This window comes from Athene cunicularia, assembly GCF_003259725.1.
Source record: "Athene cunicularia isolate RWA chromosome 9 unlocalized genomic scaffold, athCun1 chr9_part1, whole genome shotgun sequence".
Classification (NCBI taxonomy): domain Eukaryota; kingdom Metazoa; phylum Chordata; class Aves; order Strigiformes; family Strigidae; genus Athene; species Athene cunicularia.
The window spans coordinates 6,602,283-6,622,483 of record NW_020799110.1 but is presented as its reverse complement, the minus strand read 5'-3'; the positions used below and the strand labels follow the sequence as shown (position 1 = coordinate 6,622,483).

The 20,201-nt window shown below is 39.6% G+C and overlaps 1 protein-coding gene across 1 annotated transcript in view; it reads left to right on the top strand.

Annotated features, from left to right (window-relative positions):
- Window positions 1–10,422: 10,422 nt before the first annotated feature.
- Window positions 10,423–20,201, top strand: part of SPATA16 (spermatogenesis associated 16) — a 97,690-nt gene continuing 87,911 nt past the window's right edge. Inside the window, 3 exon segments of the mRNA XM_026854959.1 lie at window positions 10,423–10,723; window positions 10,726–10,801; window positions 12,984–12,987. Of these exon segments, the coding sequence (XP_026710760.1) occupies window positions 10,423–10,723; window positions 10,726–10,801; window positions 12,984–12,987 (381 nt within the window).

The following is a 20,201-nucleotide window of genomic DNA, read 5'->3' as shown; positions in this document are numbered from 1 at the left end:
TAATTAAGATACCCCTGTGAACACAAAAAGCCGTTTCCTGTCATTGGGGAAGTCTTTCCACCTTAAAATGAGCTGCAGAGCAGGTAGATTGTACAAGCATGTAATGGAGGCACCAAGCGCAGGATTAGCGCTGAACTCGTGCAGCTGTGACACTGCGGGCTCCGGAGGAGCTTGCTGATGGCTGGAGCCCTATATGCTGCATGCCATCGCATCCCTTAGCCCTCCTCTCCAGTGAATTTTTTTTCATCTGGGCTGGTACCACCATTCTCTTCCACATCCATCAACGGTCCACTGTTCTGTTCCTAAACAACAAAGCAATCCGCACCTTTCATGGACATGAGGATCAACTGTAATTCCCATTTATTTTCCTTGTCTTACCCATTATTATTTACTGTGCCTTTCTTGGCTTTTGTGTAGTTAGTTCCTCTGTTTTCCACGACTAAGATGGATGTTGAATTCTTTGCAAATGGGACTGTTCAACAGATGGCTGTTCAGTTCATGCTCTATTGGATTGATTGTTTGGTCTTTTTATAATTAGATTTTTCTGGTGCTTTGTATTATTTTAATGAATCCTTATTAATGGATGGTGCTAAACAAATAAGGCTTTCCTCAAATGTAGCAACTTTAAACAGTTGAGAGCACGCCTTCTTATATAACAGTAGTTAAAACCATTTCGACCTGAAAAAAAATCTTCAGACTGCCCTTGTGAAGGAAATTGTTTTGGATGCAATTATTTTTAAACACTTAATTAATTTTCTTCAAACCAAGATTATTTTCTTCCTCTAATGAGAATTATAAAACCTGTCAGGTCTGAGGCTTCTATCTTTAGTCATTTTTTTGGAATTATGCAAGTCCAGAATTTAAAATAGAACATATGGAGGCTCCTCGACTCGGTTCAAAAATGGCAGAACTAATTCCATAGAAAGATTTCTCAGAAAAAGCTGACTTTGAAGCCAAGTGGATCATGGAAAATTTTAGCAAAAAGTATATTTTGAGAAGGTATGAGTTGCTTAAAATGCTGTGTTGCATCTTAACTTTAGCATTTGCTATCAGGAATGCTATAATAACATTATAATTATCTATAATATCAGAGAATTTTCTGTTCATCCTACTTAAAGGTAATGCAGTGTGAGTCACTAAAAATTATGAAACTGATTTGCCATTTTAATTTCAGGATCTCATTACCTCAACTTGCACGACCCAGATTTACCTGGCTAGGAAGCAAGTTTTCTTTGATATATATATTTATACGCATGTATATATTTACATAGACCTTTGGAAGAACAGACTCAATAAAATTTAACATCCCTGATCTTCTGGGTAGTATGGTGCCGGACACTGAGATGAAGTTACACTGGGATGCTTCTCTTCCCATCTGTTATTTCTCTCTTTGATTCTTGGCAGTTTTTCCAACTGAAAACTGGGTGGTGAAGGTCTGAATCCAGCGATCTGAGTGGGTGATACCTATCAATCTTGTGCCACACGTATGCAACATTGCTAGGCAACAGGTAGCAGCATGACACCCACATCCTGCAATTTCCTTTTGGTGACTGAGACTTTTACTATATTAATTATACTGAACTTTATTTCAAGTATTTCAGGCGTTAAGTTCTATGGAAAATATTTTTAAAAACTCTTGGAGCTAAGATTACTTTCTGTTGCATTCTGAATGAACAAATATTGTGTCCTGGTTTCGGCTGGGATAGAGTTAATTTTCTTCCTAGTAGCTGGTATAGTGCTGTGTTTTGGATTTAGAATGAGAATAACATTGATAACACACTGGTGTTTTAGTTGTTGCTGAGCAGTGCTTACACTAAGTCAAGGACTTTTCAGCTTCTCACACCGTGCTGCCAGCGAGGAGGCTGGGGTGCACAAGAAGCTGGGAGGGGACACAGGCAGGACAGCTGACCCAAACTGGCCAAAGGGATTCCCCACACCATATGACGTCATTCTTAGTGTATAAACTGGGGGCAGTTGGCCGGGGGGGGGCAATTGCTACTCAAGGACTGGCGGGGCATCGGTCCGCAGGTGGTGAGCAACTGCATTGTGCATCACTTGTTTTGTATATTCTGTTGTCATTATTATTTTTCCCTTCCTTCTCTGTCCTATCAAACCATCTTCAGCTCAGCCCACGAGGATTACTTTTTTCCCAGTTCTCTCCCCCGTCCCACTGGGAGGGAGTGAGCGAGTGGCTGTGTGGTGTTTAGCTGCCTGCCAGGTTAAACCACGACATGTTGGCAAGTGATAAAGTCTTCATTCTAACAATTGCTAGATATGAATGTGGTGCATGAAACCTTCTAAAATTGCAGATAAGTGGGATATCAGATTATTTTGTGTTGAAGATAACTAGGCTACAAGGAAAAATTTTTACAAGGACTTCAAAACATAAAAGACATAAAAATATAAAGTAAGGAGATAACTAGGGAGGAAGTTCCTTTTTTCTCTACTTGCTTTCTCTACTCTGTTTTTTGACTGGCTTCTCTTTTTCAGTGGTTAGGATGCTACAGAGGGACTAAGCTACAGATTTACTTTCATGCCCCATCACAGACTTTTTGTGTGACCACAGGCAGATGAGGCTATGTTATACTACAGAGAGAACAAGTGAGCTGCACTTGCTTTACTTCTCTTGAATTAGCCTAGCTTAGGAAAAATAGCCAGCCCTTCAGCATTATTACACCCTGGAAGGTAATGTATTTTTCTATGGATATGGGATTTCTCAAAGATGTGTTCCACAGTTATTTAAGCTGCAATAAACTGGGTCATTCTACACATTTAATTTTGAAATAATTTGCCTGTCCTTTCTGAATACACAAAGGAAATCCCTGAAATGTACTCAAATGGAGCTAGTCTATTTGTTGTAAAGTGCTTGTGTTAGCCACTGATGAGTAATAGTAAGTTCAGCTTTAGTTCACACCCTCTGAGGAACCAGCCAAATCAAATTAACAGCATCAGCATACTCATATTCAAAGTTTCGCCAGCAGACAGAATATTATTCAGGGCAGCCCTTGAATTCCAACCCAAATTATCTTTGCAGCAAGATAAGGCTCTTTGAAGGTATGTTCAGATGATCATGAGTGATCATGAACAATCAAATTACCATTACTTGCGGAACTACCGTTGCTTGGCTAAACATGAGTAATTAAGTATGCCGGTATTATTTACGAGGACTTGAACACAGCCTCAATCAGCTTGGCTTCAGGTTCTCACCTTTATCACTTTATCTCCCACAGTGTTTGTGAGCTGCTCATAGCCTGTGTGTGCAAGTACATAGTTCCTTGATACATGTAAATGCCGTATTAAGGCAGATAGTTTCTTAACTAGCGGCTTAATTTTTGCTGTATTAAGATGAATGGAAGGAGAGAACACTCTAAATATTTATGCAATTTTTGGTCAACAAGACAGGTAACGCTTATATGCTGTACTTTGTAAGGCAACTATTTTTATAAATGAAGTCTCTTTTAAGTGTGTCCATGGGATACTGAGCCTCAGCATCATTTATTGTACAGGCATGACCAGCAGTTAAATGTCTATCTGAGAGATATTTCCTGCTGTTACTCACCAGGTTTTATGTTCGGGTTATATCTATGACTGGAATGTACTTTCTGTACCGAAATTTTATCTGTATACAAAGGGAATGACTTCAAGAATTTGAAATGCATGAAGAATTCCTTCTTTTCTCCTGCAGCTGTCCTCTCCTGACATTGGCTCACACTACAAAGGGAAGCAAATTCCAAACCTGAACAGTAGACCTAAACCAGATAGGAAAACTGTTGTATTTAGCTGTGAGCAGGAGGAAAACAAGGAAACAGTTGGTTCAGAGACATTTTCCTCTCCATTTAGACTTAAAAATCAATGCTGGGATAGTACCAGATGGGTAGATTTGTTTGAATGCATTAAGTTCTCCTGCACGGCTGGTGGGCTCCAGGAGGAAAGTCCAAGCGGACGCACTGTCTACTAGCTCAGAGCCGCAGGGCAGGAGGCTGTGTCGCCTTTGCTAGGCAGCAGCCTGGACGAGGCGTTGTGCGAGATACCTGTTACACGTCCAGCTGTGATTACTGGCATTGGAGAACAAGCTCTTCAGTTGCCAAACACACCTTTTTAACACTGAATTCCACTGGCCTAGGGGAAAAAAAATGCAGGCTGACAAACACACATAAAAATCTGGATGGGGTTTTGGTTAGTTTGTTCCCTGTTGGCTGCACATTTTTGTGCCAGACATGAGCTCAGTAAGAGCAGAAAAGCCTGCCATGTTTGCAGATACCTGTTGGTAGTCAAAGAGGAGCACGGCTTTGAGAGTCAGAATTTATCACTGAAAAATACTGTTGTTTAAGCAACAGGGTGGTTTCAGTTGCCCTGTTAGTATTCAGATTTTTACAATTTCTGCTAAGAATTTAGCAAGCAACATCAAAAGCTTTAGCTTGGGGAATTCATAAGCAGGGATATGTTTAATACCATTTCAGATGTATTTGTAGAAGATGCAGAACTTGCTGTGGGAACTGATAATTTAATTAGATTCTGGTTTATGTGATTCATATACCTAATATTCTGAGTACTATATTAAAAAATAAATACAACAATTTTTCATAGGGCGTTGCTTTGTTCTGCTATATAAGCAAACAGTTGATTACATGCAAGGCACAGCTTTGATTGGCTGTAAAAATTAGGACCTCATTGTACTGTGAAATAGCTTTCAAACATAGCTAAAGAAAGCAGGCTGCATATACATAAATACATAAAATCCCCAGGGAAAAATTAACACCATGTTTGTGAATTTTATGTTGAATCTCACAAATCATATGAAGTGTTGAATACCAGTAGCCTAAACAAAAAAAGAAAAAAAAATGTTCTTCATAAACTATTTATAATACACATTTCTTAAAATGTTAACTTTCAGTTTTGCACCAAGATTTAATGTAACTAGCATGAGACTTTTAAGTAAAGTCTCCCTCATATCTCTAGGCTACATACTGTGATCAACAGAAGTGCTGGCTTTATCATTTTCATAGACATGATGCAGCTGTAGTTTCACGGTAGTCAATGAAATTACACCAGTGAAAGTAAGAGAATCAGGCCCACATTTATTAAGTAGAACAGAAATATTTCTTTATAGGTTCAGGAGCTGCTTAATACGTGTCTGGTTGATCTGATATGCAGGGAACACCAGTTTTCTCCTGACTGACTGCATAATTTAAAATGTATATGCCCTGGGTATCTCTGAAATCTAATGTAAAACAAGTTTGCTGTATTTGTGGATACCGTGAAGGTCAAAAGGATTTTATAGACTTTTTTTCCTTATTTAAACAGCGCCTCAGTGATCAAATTCTACAGATGGTTAAAACCCTGTAGCTACCTGCAACTAAGCAAAACTCCTACAATTTACAATAAATACAGTGGCAGAGTGGCATAAATCTGGTTATGCAGACACGTTAAGACTTGAAGATCTAAGAAAAAAGAATTCTCTGGCAACAGACAATATTTGTATAGATTTCCCATACAAAGCCAAGATCACTTCCCTTCCAGTTGCCTCTAGAAAGCACAAAGAATGTTACGTGTGCCACCTATTGCAAACAGGTAGTAATATTTGTTGTAGTCTTTTAGAACCTATTCCATCCAAACTGGTGCCTCTGCAGAACCCCAGCTGGTGCCAGGGAAGAAAGAGAAGTGCAGCAAGTAAGCTGTAAAACCACACCGGCAGTGAATCAATTCTGCACTGACTTGTGCAGCAGAGCACGGGGACTAAGCTGACATGGGGAGGCCAAAGCTGGGCTCCTACCACCGTGGAATAATTTCACTGTGTTGTAAACCTGCCATGCACAAGGAAGCAGAGAGACCAGAGATAGTCTCAGACGGACCCATTCCACGGGACTGCTGCTTTGTAAAGTGCCTGTCGATGCTGCAGCTGGAATCTGCCCAAGTCAGGATGGTTTCATACCGCAGGAGAAGTGGACGCAAGGGTTCAGCTGCAGAAAAAGAGACCAGTACGATGAAGCTGCCCCTTATTGTCCAAGAGACTGTAGGAACTGAAAGTATTTCTTCCAAGTTCAGGATTCTTTATTTTATTAGAAAGTTCAATGGGATTTAGTATGTTTATGTGCATGATTACTCTGTCTTTGTTTTCAATTTTCAGATAATCTAAATCTGAGAGCTATGTTTATAAAATCTGAAACACCAGAAGTATTTTGGCACTCAGAAGACATAAACATCTAAAGCAGCAGGGCTTTCGTTTGCCCTGCATCTTTCCCCACCCTTTACTCCTCATCAGAGTGGACTGAGATTGCTACTAGATTGCAGGGGTGACATTTCCTTTATGCACACGGCAGCTGACAATTTAAAAAATGCAATATAGCTCTGTATTGGGCATATATGGATTTCTTCCCAGTGCTGTATGGTTTGTTCAGCTTCACAGAGTCATGATTTTCTATTTCCTTTTAAAAATCTAGAGTTATCTTGAAGCTATTTAGCCATTAAATTTCCTCAGTACATATATGCATACACAGATAATATAACTAGAAGACAATGAAAAGAATAGCACAGCTTGACTTCTTTTTTTGTTGTTGTTGAATTGTTTCAAGTTCTCTTCTTGAAGGAAGATGTGTTTCTAATAGTTTGAGCTGGAATATACAAAGCTAATGATCTACCTTTCTGATGTACAAAACAGATTTCCTATTACTAGGAGCCTTAGACAATAAACGTATAATGAGTTCACAAGTAATTTCTCACTGAAAGCTAACGATTCCAGAGTCCTTGACCTAAGATGGGATTTTTTTTGTCAAGATGGACAAAGCCATCCCAAGTACATAAACTGAAAACTATTCAGACTCATGAATGCAATCTACAGTAAGATCGGCCAAGGTTATCACCAGATGTTTCTTGTCCCACTTGCCACAGCTTGATTGTATTGTAATTAATTCAGCTGAAAAGTCTCTGCAAGAACTGTGTTTTCAGCAGAATTTCAAGCTTGGTTTCAAATACCAGAAATAATTTCCAATTTCTTAAAACATCCTAGACAAATGTGAAACTCTGCAGTTAAAGTATGCCAAAAAAGAACTTTAAAAATTGCATTTAAAGAGCATTAAAGGGGTATTCTCAAAGTAATTATGGTTAAAGCTAGGCCTTTGGAGTTCAGAGACTTAGGCACCTATAACACAAAGGCTTAGGGCTTTATTCAGTAAACTATTTGCCCCTGTAAGTTCAGAGGTACAACAGAAATACAAACTCAGGTTTCTGCACCAAACCATAGTAGTATTTATCCAGTTAGTCATCCATAATATGAACAAACAAAAAAAAAAATCAATATTTCCCAAAGTATTTTACAGCTCATCCTCCATTTTTTTATGGCATATCAGACCAAAGACCTACTATATTCTTCTTGTGAAGAAAGATGCTTCTAGTTATTTAAAGTTTGAGGTCCATTTAAAAATGAATTTCATTAAAGTCAGATACTCACAGGCCTGAAGTTGACATAAATAAAAAAGAACATATTTTATCATAATATACCACTTTATTTTGCTGCAAAATATTTGCAGAAAGAACACATTGAAATGCACTCCCAAACCACTTTAAACCTAAGTCTGGACAATACAAGCCTGAGACAAAATGAGATATGTTAAAAATTATGGTTCTGGTTTTCAGAGGTATTGACCACCAAAGCTTATATTTAACTTCAGGTAGAATTGTGTTCGGCATGTCTGAAAATTGGGCCCTAAATTAAAGATAAGTATTTTTACCTGAGTAACATCCCTTTAAGTACCACCCACAAATTATATAGTGATGGCTCTTCCCCTAGGAAAATCGTCTTCTGGATTATTTTTAAGATAAAAGCACAGACCAATGTCAGCCCTCTTACAAGCCGCATACTAATGTGAGGAAGGGAAGGAAGGATTTATTTGGAATCTTTTAATTGACCTCAGTGGAATTGGGCCTGGACCCATTAAAACATTTATGAAAAGCAGTTATGGAGCATGAATAGTACCCAATCTAAAACATTAATGTCTAGGTAATATTAAAACTAATTTGTTTAAAAATAGCAGGGAGGGGAGGAGCAGAGCCCCGCTGCATGAAGGACTAAATTCCTCCAACTTTCTGTTGGTCTTTTTTGTCATTATTTTTTAAACAGTTCCAGAGACAGAAGTTTCTCTTTTTCCTTAGGCTTCTCGTTCCCCGGCATGGGCCCAAGCATTAGTGATACTCATTTTCACCTCAATCCTGCATTATCATGAGTTTTAGACTCATGGGCCAGCATATCACAGCTTCATCCTTCCTCGGGAATGACGTAGGCAGTTAAAGGCATTAAAACAAATAGACCTCCAAAATTAATGTGTTTTGCAGGAAATAAGAGTGGGGGTATCCAAAGCCAGAGGGTATGTTCAGAATAGGGGGATTCAATTCCAGGATGTCAAAAATGTTCTCCATCACCACAGCATGGCAGAAACCTGTTCTTAATGCTATGATAGATGCTCTAAATGCACCACTTAATCAGAGTTATTGGATATGGGAACATGCAAATCTACCAATAATGCAAGAGCCTATGCTTTATGAAGGGCACAGCTACCAGAGAGGTAACTGACTCCCTAAGGATTTAACGGGAGCTGCATAAGTCCATGGTGTCTTGAGCACGAGCCGCTGCTCGTGTTCATTAATCTTAGTGAGAGAGGGGATTTACCTCCAATAAATATCCTAACACCAGGCCTCTTACAGCAGCTTTTCAGATAGCTCCTAGTCCCAACAAAAGCTGCCATTAGTGCATGATCTGTAGCTGACAAGAACCTGCATGGAAACCGCTTAGCAAAAGTTAACCCAGTTAGCAATGAGAAACTGCAAGTTATACGTAAAGAGCAAACAAACAGATTGGCAGGAAACACCTGTGACCCTCCCTGTCCAGTACGTCTTCTCTCCAGTTCCCAAAGCACTGAATCCTCCTGTGGCCCTTTATGATTTATTTCCAGAACCTCCCAAAATGAACAATGGCCATATGCACATTTACCTTTGAACACAGGAATGCTGTGTTGCACCTCTTCAAAGGTGAAAGAGCCACATAGTCATCCTAGAACTATAAAAGACATACTTCCGATAAATAAAGTAGCAGCCCAGCTTTTGACCAGAAAAGATCTACAAGAGTATGTGATGCCTATTCACTACTGCTCCCAGAGGGATGTCGCAGCAATATGAATCATCTCAAGGCCCATGACTGCTCCCATCCAAAGGCTGCCCATGCTGGAAATCAACACCTTGCCGTTTGTCCCAGCCACTCTTCAAAGCTCTCCCCTGCCTGCCTTTGGCTAGCTTTTCATGGAGGTATTTAAGACAAGCCATTTGAGAGATGAAAAGCAAAGCATTTTGATTTGAGAATTTTGGTTCAATGTCTCGTGACAGACATAGTCTTAATGCTTCGTGCCTTTGTATTGAATTTGAGCTCCTTGCTTGGGCTATGTGTTACAGAGACCACTGCAGCTTGTTTCTCAGACAAGTCAAATTTTAATCAAAATGAACTACTTTCTTTTCCTGATTATTTTGCAGAAAAATAAAAAATAATTTAAAAAATATTTTTTTTGCAGAGGTGCATATTTTTAGGAAAGAAACAAAATCTCCACTAAAAAATACCCGATGAACATTTTTCAAGTAGGCCTACTTTTTATGTTTTAAGGTCTGTTCCTAGTAAGGAATCTTTGATGTAGTCAGCAAGACTTTTCTTCCGCCTAGAAGACCTATTGATATATAGCCAAACAGAGAGCAGAGAAAAAAATCCACTCTTGTATGTCACTGGACTCTTAATCTATTTTACGAGCCTTAAACACTACAACTCTTTGCACAGTAGAAATTTCAAAAGATCCAAAAACTCCTTTTTTTTCTCCTTATGTAGCTTTTCAAAACCTGGAGTTTTACTTTTCATGAATATTTTTAACCAGCACAAACCTTTTTAGGCTTTTCTTACATCTATCCTTTGTCAAGGAAGAAAGAAGCAATCCTGTGAATCAGATCCCATGTGCATAATCACACAACTACACGAACTAATCGCATCCATAAAAAGCATTCGGTTCAAACATTACTGTATAGGGAATGCTTAGCCTTAAAAATTATGCTGTTTGGACTAGCAACTTTGAATACATCTCATGAACAATCCATCTGCACCAGTACCTTTTTTTTTTTCTTTTTTTAACTTAAATCAGAATATGAGCAACCTGACAGTGTCTATAATAAGCCTGCTGATTGCTTCACCTTTATTAATTCTTGCTTCTCTTTTTGTTTCACATTTCTATTATACTAACATGCACATTGTTAAAACGTTTCCAAAAAAAATTGATCAGATCTTGATTGCCAGCTAGGACGTATAGAGTAGTAACCTCAACCAAGTTTATAGCGAGCTTCAAATTTGTTACCCCATATAGAGCCACCACCCATCATAAATAATGCAAGTTGGGTTGGATGAACTTGCCACTTAGCCAGGGAGGACTCATTTACAGCACAGATTCACCACCTCGGTTTTTAGCCATTGGCCAACCCTGGGGGTTCACCGTGCAGGTGAAGGGGTGGTGGCAGGCAGGGGGTGGGGATGGAGTGGAAGCACGGGGTGGTGGGGACACAGAGATGCTGGGAACATCAGGTGGTAAGGATGTGGGGAACACCAGGGATGAGGAAGGACACTGGGTGGTGAAGGTGCAGGGATGCCAGGGTCAGCAGACAGTTAGGACATGGGGAATTGTGGGAAATCAGCTGGTGGGATCTCCAACACCTGGAATGTTGTTTTTCAAACCCCAAGGCATTCTGCCTGGCAACGCAACTGCCAGCAGCAGACAGAGACCTGGCTGGTAAGTAAGCAAGCTGCCTGTCTCGATGCCGTGCACAGGAGGGGTTTAGGTGGGGCCTGGGCTATCACATGTGGAATATTTCCCTTTGAGGAATAACAGGGTATCAGTAGTTTGCTTTTCCTAAGCTGGCTGTAGCTCTAGTGCTTGTAGCAGGGAGGGTCCTGTGAGGGAATGGAAACACCCATACCTCCTCCTCTGTTACCTTCATGCTTAGTGAGATGGGGACGAATGAGGGAGCAGCTTTTAATTTTCTTCACCTTACCCAAATTTACAGTCCCAGCACTTTCCAGAGACCGCAATGGGATTTTTCCAACCATCTCCTCACCCACCTGCCCAAAATTCCTTGTTTCTTTCTATCACCTAAAGCCAACCTCTTTACATCTCAGCCACCTCCACTCAGGGAATTCGTCTGGCAGTACAGATCTTTTTAGGCAGCGGTCACAACCGCTCTCCAGTGTCTCTCCATACAGAGTGTTTTCCTCTCCCATTAGTCTTTTAAGTTTAAAAAAACTCAGCCTTGAGGATTTAGGTGAAGAAGGACCTTCTTTTTTATTTCAATTTTGTTTCCATTTTGCATCTTCATTCCAGGCCCATTTCATTCTGACTACAGCATTTATTTGTGGGGGGTTTTTTTAGGAAAAATGCTTAATTATTTTTTATCTGGATCTTCCTGGATCCTATCTCCAAATTACTGCATCATCAACAACCCCCTAAATAGATCCTAGGAAAATTCACTTTTGGAAGATGGAGAGACACTGAATACTCCAACCACAGGGAAAGCTTTGATCAGCTCTTAACCACTGTTAGACACCAGAGAGCCCTGCAATAAAGACCCAGGAAACTCACTTTCATTAGTTCTACTCATCATCCAAATACATGTTTGACACTCTTACCATCTTCCCTTATTTCTCTATTCCCTCAGATCTTCAGTGCTTCCCCCCTCTTACTGAATCTTTAGGCATTTCCATTTTATTTCTTTTCCCCTTTTGTTGCTTTAGCCGTGCTGCACTTTTCCCCATAATTGTTTTGCTCTGCTCTGCACTTTTGAGCCAGCAGATCAGTGAGTGTGGATAGGATGCAATGATTCATTCGTCTAGGTTTCGCCTCAACTGCGTAGCTAAAGTAGAGAAATTTAGATGCCATATCTAAGCTGCACCTGGGGAAGCAAATGTGCAGAGGAAGCAATAGGGCTGAAGCTACTGAGAACAAAAAAGTCTGTCTTGAAAGGATATTTATTTATTTATCTGCAGAACAACATATTTATTTTTTTTTTTAGCAATATGGCACATTTGTTCTGTTTTGAGATCTTGTATCTTAGTTACTTGATTAATTATGCTGGTTTTGCTTTGTGTTTCTTCTGTCTCCCTCTGATCGTGGGATTTTTTAGTCCTCAGCACCTAAGAGGATAGCTTAGCACTGGGATGGGGCTGTCGTCTGTGAGGTTTATGCCATTTCCTACCCTATTCTGAAATACTTGTTGAACCTTCTCAGCGTTCCAAGTTGTGAATGTAATTTCAGTGTGTCTTCCTTCATCAGCTCTGTTTTGAGGCCTGCAGTTACAAGCTTTATTTGTCTAGGTGAGAAGCAGCAGAGACTACATTATTTAGATGCATTTGCAAAATTACTTTAGAAAGTGAGGTTAACAAGTTGCTTTGATTTAAGTGTTTTCAGCAATTTAGTCTCTTGACAAATGAATAAGGACCTTACTTTAAACCCTTTTCTAAACCTACTTTAGAACTTTTTTTTTTTATCACGTACATCAGTGGAGCTCAGGTTCTGATGAGCATGAGTATACCTCCTCCAGTGGTCCAAGGTGGGAAGAAAACTCTGCTTACACTCAATGGTCTGAGATGCAAGTGGTAGAAGAAACGTTGTGGGGATATAGATTTCTCTTCTGATATTATATACAAGGCACCTTCCAACAGGTTCAGTTCCTTCCATTTTCAAAATACTGGGCTGAAAGTATTCTCAAGGAGGTGAGGAAGAGCTGAGCTGGAGTTATTAAACTGGGGCATGCTGTAAAGCATTTAGTACTGGCTGCCTTGGGGACAGCCATGCTATCCCCCAGTGTGCTTCTACTCGTGTGCTCCAGCAGGCTCGAGGGCTTGGACTGAGCCAGTGCCTCACTTCCCAAGCGCCTCCCCAACGGGGATGGTCCTCAGGAGCCCCCGAGGCGAGTCCCGTTGTGCTGAGCTGGCTCAGTACCATCTTTAAATGGGACTTAGGGAAGGCAACTGCAGGAACCCCAAAAGTGAGAAGCTGATCTGCCATGGGTCTCCTGCATGTCCCTAAGTAGCATTCATTTCGCTGTACCTCATTTCCATATCTCCATTTTACGGCAAAGGATACTTCTTTCCTCTTCTTGGTCTATTTAAAAATTTCTTTTACAACAAATATGTAGAAGTATAATAGGAACCTGTTCTCAGATGGCACCATTTAATTTTATTGTAATAATAGTAATAAATGTACTAAGTACAAACAATGTGCTTGATGTAGAAATACATATAATACATTTAACTGGATTTTGAAATTGGTTCTTCATGAATGGACACCTATTCTTGTTCAAATGAGAAGTGGCATCTCAGATGGTACTTTGGAAGATGATAGAATACCTGTCATCCCCATACCAGGATAAAGTAGAGAAGGAACATTAGATTTCCACTCCAAGCCTGTGAAAAGAATTTTTTTTTTCAGATACTTGGATTTTATTTCATTATGTTTCCTTTTCTTCATTTAATTTAATAATATGTTCCAAATCTATTTATCCAAATGCATCTGTTTTATACTTGGGGAAATACAATCTGAAAAGAAAATGTAACTTTTTTCCAGTAAAGTTAAAAGAATGGAAGGCAACTAATTTTAACATATTGCCACTTAATGTCATCTTGTTTGATGATAAAATACATGGTAAAGCGTTTTCAGTAATCACTTCTTGAAACAAAACAGAGCCTTCCTGGCTAATGAATGGAGATACATTTATTTATTTATAGGACGTTCATCATTCTAATTCCTTTGTGTTTCACAAATATTAGTAAGTTGATCCATGCAGCACTGAAAAGAAGTGAAGTCTTATTAGCCCCATGAGGCACAGAAATCACATGACCTGCCCACACCAGAAAGATGCATGTAAAGTATAATATAATTAGAATTAAAAAAAAAAAAAAATTGCTTATTACAGTACCTAACCCATAAAAACCTCCCTCTGTCATTCAGTACTGCTAACCTTAAACATTAAACATCCTCAGGCAGGCAACCGGGAACATCTAATAGATAAAAATGTTTTGATTTGTTGTTTTGTGTTTTTTTTTTTTAAAAAAAAGACATTCTTTGACTTCTTTCCTTTTATCTCCTGAGCCTTTACATGATACTTGAGTTACATTTCCAAGCTTTTTCCTGTAGCCATGAGGGCTAGAGAAAAATATTTTAAAACAACACTGAGAATGTCCTCTAACTGCATACCTTCTAGAAGCTGAGTTGTAAGCAGCATACGATGAGGTCTGCTGTATTGCAGGGTGGCCATACGGCTCGTTTTGTACTTGCACTGTTTTCAGGAATTATAATACTGTAATGCATTAAGTTAGAATCAATAAATGAAGTATTTTATTAGCTACATTCACTTTATGGTGCCTACTCCTTAAAAGGTTATTATTTATATCAGGATATCCTTACATAAGCTTGCAAAACCATTTAGGAAATATAGATGCAATGCTGTAGTAGTACTGTTCAAATGCGACCACTGACAAATTTTATGGGCAATCTCTGGACACATGTAAAAGTGAGTCCTTTGAAGTGTTTTGCATTGGTTTATCTTTGCTCTGACGAAGTCATTAAGGCTTTTACCAACTGATTGACATAGTAAGGCAGGCCAGCGATGAGGAAACTGCACGTATCATTGCTGTTTTGAAAGAATACGCAGGAAATTCAATGTAAAATGTTTTGCTGCATTCCACATTTCTTCATTATAAATATAAGCCCTAGCCCCGTAACTGCTTGTTTGCATGTCTAATGTTATGCGACGCTGCGAGACTACTCACTCCTATAAAATTAAGATGCTTCATGTGTGTGTTTGCAGGACCGTGACCACAAGGAATACTTGCTCAATGTAATAACTACCAGTTGAAAAACAAAACAAAAATCAACTCTAATTGTGCCCATTTAAATTCCAACATTGAAAAATAGCTTAAATATGGTATTTCAGAATGAAAATTTTATAAAAAGTCTGAAGATTTTAGGATTCTGTGGGCTCTTTAGTCCCTCTGTAACGAGGCTATTACATAGCACTGCTTGGAGCAATGTTGAAAATAATGCAGCTGCAGGAGCAGCTGCAGCAAGAATTCACAGAAGCCAGGATGCAAAGCAGGCCCTGCTCAAAGTCCCTGCCTTTAGCTTTCTGTTGTGGTGGGGTTTTTTTCCCTTACTTATTAGCTCAATTCCAGCATCCTCTGAAATGATGCCTTGCTGGGAATAACTGAGGGTTAAAGCTTTAATGGCTTTACTTAGCCTTACAAATGAAAAACCAGGAATTTACTGTCTTCTGCAAACCAGAGTCGCTCTGGCAGCAGCAAATGCTGGGGGGGGGTGGGTTAAATGAACAGTTCAGGGTTGGTCAACATTAAGACAGTAACAGTCAAGAAGAAAACAGCATCAAAAAGGAGGAGAGAGACTTTACAGTCAGGTATACAGGAGCATCTTTGTGCTTCCAGGATTTAAAAAGACCTGGCACTGGGCAGGAGCTGAACTCATGGGCTGCTGCCTCAAAGTGCTTGTCATGTGGCTTGCAGAGAGTTTTGGAGGAAGGTGCAAGTCCAGAACCCGTCCTTATGCTTCCCTTTTCATGACATACAGAGGGTGACAGGAATGAATTGCAGCAGCAGAGTGCTGAGTCCTGGGTAAACTCAGATTTTGGTAATCCCGAAGGGATTTGCCACCATCCTCACCCCATTTCCTAACCCTCAAGTCTTGGGGGGTTAACTGACCCTTTGTCCTTGACAGGTCGATATTAGATAAAAACAAAGTTTTACACATAACTTAAAATCAACATGAATAAATCACATCACTTGGTCTCTTATAGCCACCTTGTAAAACCTGCAGAAGGAGAGTTCCCAGGGAGATTACAATAACAGATGATCCAAAGCAGCAAAGCAACATCATTCACCTCCCAAATCTGAATATACAATAGCCTGTTAATTCAATAGATTTGGTTACTGGCCAAAAATGACCTGTGTTCAGCAATTGTAAACCCCTGCTCCTCTTTAAATCTAAATTTCAGAGCTAAGAGAACACGTCAGAAGATCTCTACTAATGGCAAAGTTCGTATCGTGATCCTTGCATCCTAGGTGTAGCCATACCAATCACTTCCAAGTTTCTCCTGGCAAAATCAACTACATAAAAGGAACCGATATAGTTCTCTTTCAACAGATGTAACATGTTCGGTCACCTTATTACAAGTTAATATTCAGGTTGCAATATCTTGCATCCATTGGAGCTTTGCAGAATTTTCTCAGGAAGGTCATAAAATAAAACATTAAAGTAGTATAACTTAGAGGTTACAAAAGCATGGGCTACAGAATCAGCATTAGTCTGTGACAGCATTGGCTCCAGTCCCAGTGTGGTTTATAGGAAATAAAGGCAAGAACCAACCACACATTTAATAAAATGAACAAAACCATGTTAGAATCAACCTCTGGATCAGATTTTTTTTTGTTATTTTTTCAGTGGCTTACAATGGCCACTGGATTTCCATTGGCTGTCACTGCTCTTACAGATTTGTGTCTTTGCATATAATCATGTGAGAGACCAGGTTCACTCACACATCCCGAATGGGAAATTTGTACCTATGGAGCCCGTGCCATCTACCTTTCTATTCATCAAGGGAAGGAAGAAAAATTTCCCTACTGTTCCTGTCGTACTTCAAGGTTAAAATTCATATTGACAAAAATAATGCAACAGAGTAATAAATGTTCACAGAGATTAAAATAATTGCACAAAAGGGAATTTCTTCACTGGGAAATGAAGACACCAAGCTAAAAGAAGAAATTAAAACCAGAAGCCACACTAAGAAACTAAAAGCTGTCAAAGCAAAAGAACTGCCTCGAATGTTAATCTAAGCTATTTCAGCCAGTCCTTTTTCACAACCTTTTCTTTCCTGCTAACTTTTATGTTACAGCTCTATTGCCTGTACAAAGTTGCTGAATGGAAGCTCTACCTGTCAGGAGCTCTCATCTGTGCATGCTTTAGCTCTCAGTTGTTAGTGGATTTGCTTCAGCTGCCACTGTTAAAGCCTGGCATGTCAAATTACAGAGCAATTAGGGTGAAACGTGTAATTGTAATACACAGGTTAAAAAAACCTCCAGAAACCCTAACTCTAAATTTTCTGTGTTTGTAATGATGACTTTGGAAAGTATTAAAATATCTCTTTAATTAATATAATCCCCAAATTACTGATATGTGCTTCATCTGGTGTCACATAAATTTTTTATCTTTCTACTTTTCTCTTTTTCTTTCCTCCTAGGCATTTTTTGCCTAGGAATATTTAAAGTTCATCATTTCACATTGTGAGAAATGGAATAAGCGTAACTTCGGTATTTGCTAAAGCAGCTAGTGAAATAAGGAGGTGGATGTATAAACTATCTGAATGCTTTATCATATATTCTGACCCCTGAATTTTGTCTCGTTCTGTCTAGCATTACTGCAGAGATACTGTATCTAAGATGAAATCCCTTGGAGTTATGCCATTAGTATAAGGCAGCCATAGCGGTGGGATGAAGAGGAGTCTAGAGGATGGGTCAGTGATAGCTGTCACCATTGTGCTCTGAATCAGGAGCCAAAGAGGGACGGATGCACAGCTATTGCTAACTCATTTAATATCTCTGCTTAACATCTCTGCATCCCAGAGGGACTCATAATATTTAATTACATATCTAATGGGAAATTCAGCCTCACCCTGTGAGTTATTGTGCTGCCTCAATTTCTCTTACATTGTAGAAGCACAGCACTTCACAAGACTGGTCCTGCCATGAAAATTAATTAGTTTATGCCTGAACAGAGCTTTCAACATACAGATCATTCTGTATGACAAAGTAGTATTAGATAACAAATCAAGTTATTCAATTGAATTGTGGACCCATAAGAAAATTATTGTCTCTTATTTTTAATCAAGCAGACTCCAAGCCAGATTACTCCCTGATGATGATGCTTTGGCTATTTCAGCAGGTCTTATTGCCACCAGAAGTTTCTCCCTCTTTCTGCTCCTGTGCATCCTACAGGTTTCACTGCTGTAGATATAATTTACTCAATAAAACCAGCTCTAGGTTGCAGGTTAGTCCTTGCCTTCAATGAACAGCAATTGTAAAGACATCTTATTGAAAGTAAATAAAAAGCCTTGTTAGTTTGGAAACAAACCTTTCCACCCTGTTTGGGGTTTTTTTTATAAATAACCTGTTTAACCATCACTCACTGCAGGGATACCCAAGTCTACAAACAGCTCTGAAAGTGAGAGAATTAAGCACCAGTCATTCTGCATTTCTATTCATGACATCAGAAAAATCTCAGGTTATAGATGTGCGTATGATTCCATATGCATGAATGCTTCAGTGCCCTCCCACCGGTTATCAGACTCTTTATTAGCCTCCATAACCCAAGCAGAAGAATCTCAATACTGCCTTTAAGGGTCACTTGAGCAGAAGCTTCAAGACAAACTGTAGTTCTGGGGTCATAGAAATTCCATAGCTAACTTGGCAAAACAGAACTTGTTTTTGTTTACTGAGGTATAGAAGTAAATTGTTTGCATGGTCGTCTTTGCAAAGATGGATTTCTGATCACAGGAACACATTTGTAGTCAAAAGGTTCATCAGCTTCCATCTTTCCAGACTTGCTAAAATCTTTGGGGCAGATCAGTGTTAATTTATGCCAATGGAAGGTCTGGACTAGGTCTTTAAGACTTTCTGTTTCTCATTTAGGCTGTGGTCTCCATGGAGCCCTGCTGCAAGAGCATACTTATTACAAGAAGAGCAGGAGGGACTTGTCAGCACCTGCTGTTTGCTCCCTTGTTCCCTCACCCCGCATTGTACTCTACTGTTTTTACACTTTTTCTTCCATTTATTGCTCTTACATTGAAAATCAGATACAACAGTCATAAAGAACAACAGCACCAAAGAAATAAAAGCCACAACAATAAAAGACGAGAAAAAGGAATTCCAGTTAATGACTTCTATCTAGGGAGATTCCCCCTGCGGGGAAGCAGAGCAATGTGGAAGGACATTCAGAAGCAAGATAGCCTCTCAGTCCACTAAAAGTCGCTTTGCATCTTGATATAATAGCCTTTTTAAACCTTTCCTAGTTTCTCAGGGCCCTACTTGCTGACTTTTCTTCTTCCCATCGTCATGCCTTCCTTTTCTCCCTGTTGCTCCTTTTGTTTGACTTTGATGAGGGGAGTCTTTTTATGTTATTAGTAGAGCAAAGAACTAGGCATACAAAGAAAGATTTTTTTTTTTACAAAGTGCCCAATAAAATTAGTGATTTACAAAGCTCTAGCACTGATTTGCCAAGTTTCTGTACACCCCAGCTTCATTCTAGTTACATAGTGTAACCGAAAGCAAGGATTGTTACAAGCGTTGTCTGTTCACATGGGGTCATCCTAGTAGGGAGATTGGATGTCGCAGGTAATTTTTTACCTTATAAAACATCACAGAAGGTATCAGTGGAGTTTTGCATTTGGTGAACAGAAACACCAATGGTAGCTCTCACCTTACACACATCTCTTTTCAATTAACATGAGTTAATGAGCAGAAATGAGGGAACTGTAAGGGGACACCTGTCCTGGGGTGAGGAACAGCAAGTAGAGTTGTGTTCCATCCTGGTAACCTGTCTGGGTGGTATAGCTAGAGCAAGACAAGGATCCGTATCCTCAGCCACATCTCTCTTGCTGTGTTTGATCTAAGTGCCCCGCAAGGTGTCAGGCACCTTCCTTGCTTTGGATCTGATGGCTGATATGTTTTGTGTACTGCACTATAGGTAATGGAAGTCGTTACAGGTCTGCTAACGTCTCCTTCAGGTCTGGGCTTTCCTAGGGCCTGGTGCTGTAGCAATGTGATTATTTTGTGAAGTGAAAGAGAGCGCTCTTAGTACTGCGAGCTCTCATTGAATTCCTGCCTTATCCTGGAGGCAGGGCTGCCCAGAGCAGTTCTGAGATGCAGACCTCTTAATAGCATGTTGGCAGATCTAATCAAGCCCACAGCACAGTCTGCAGCAACCCTCCTAAACCAAACTTTGCCCCTCTGCACTCGTTCTTTACAAGTACTCAGCTCCCACCATTTCAAAGCAATCTTTTCAGAAAATCAATAGTTCTTCATCTCCTTCAGAATGAGAGCAAGTAGGACACTTGGACGTTTGCTTTGT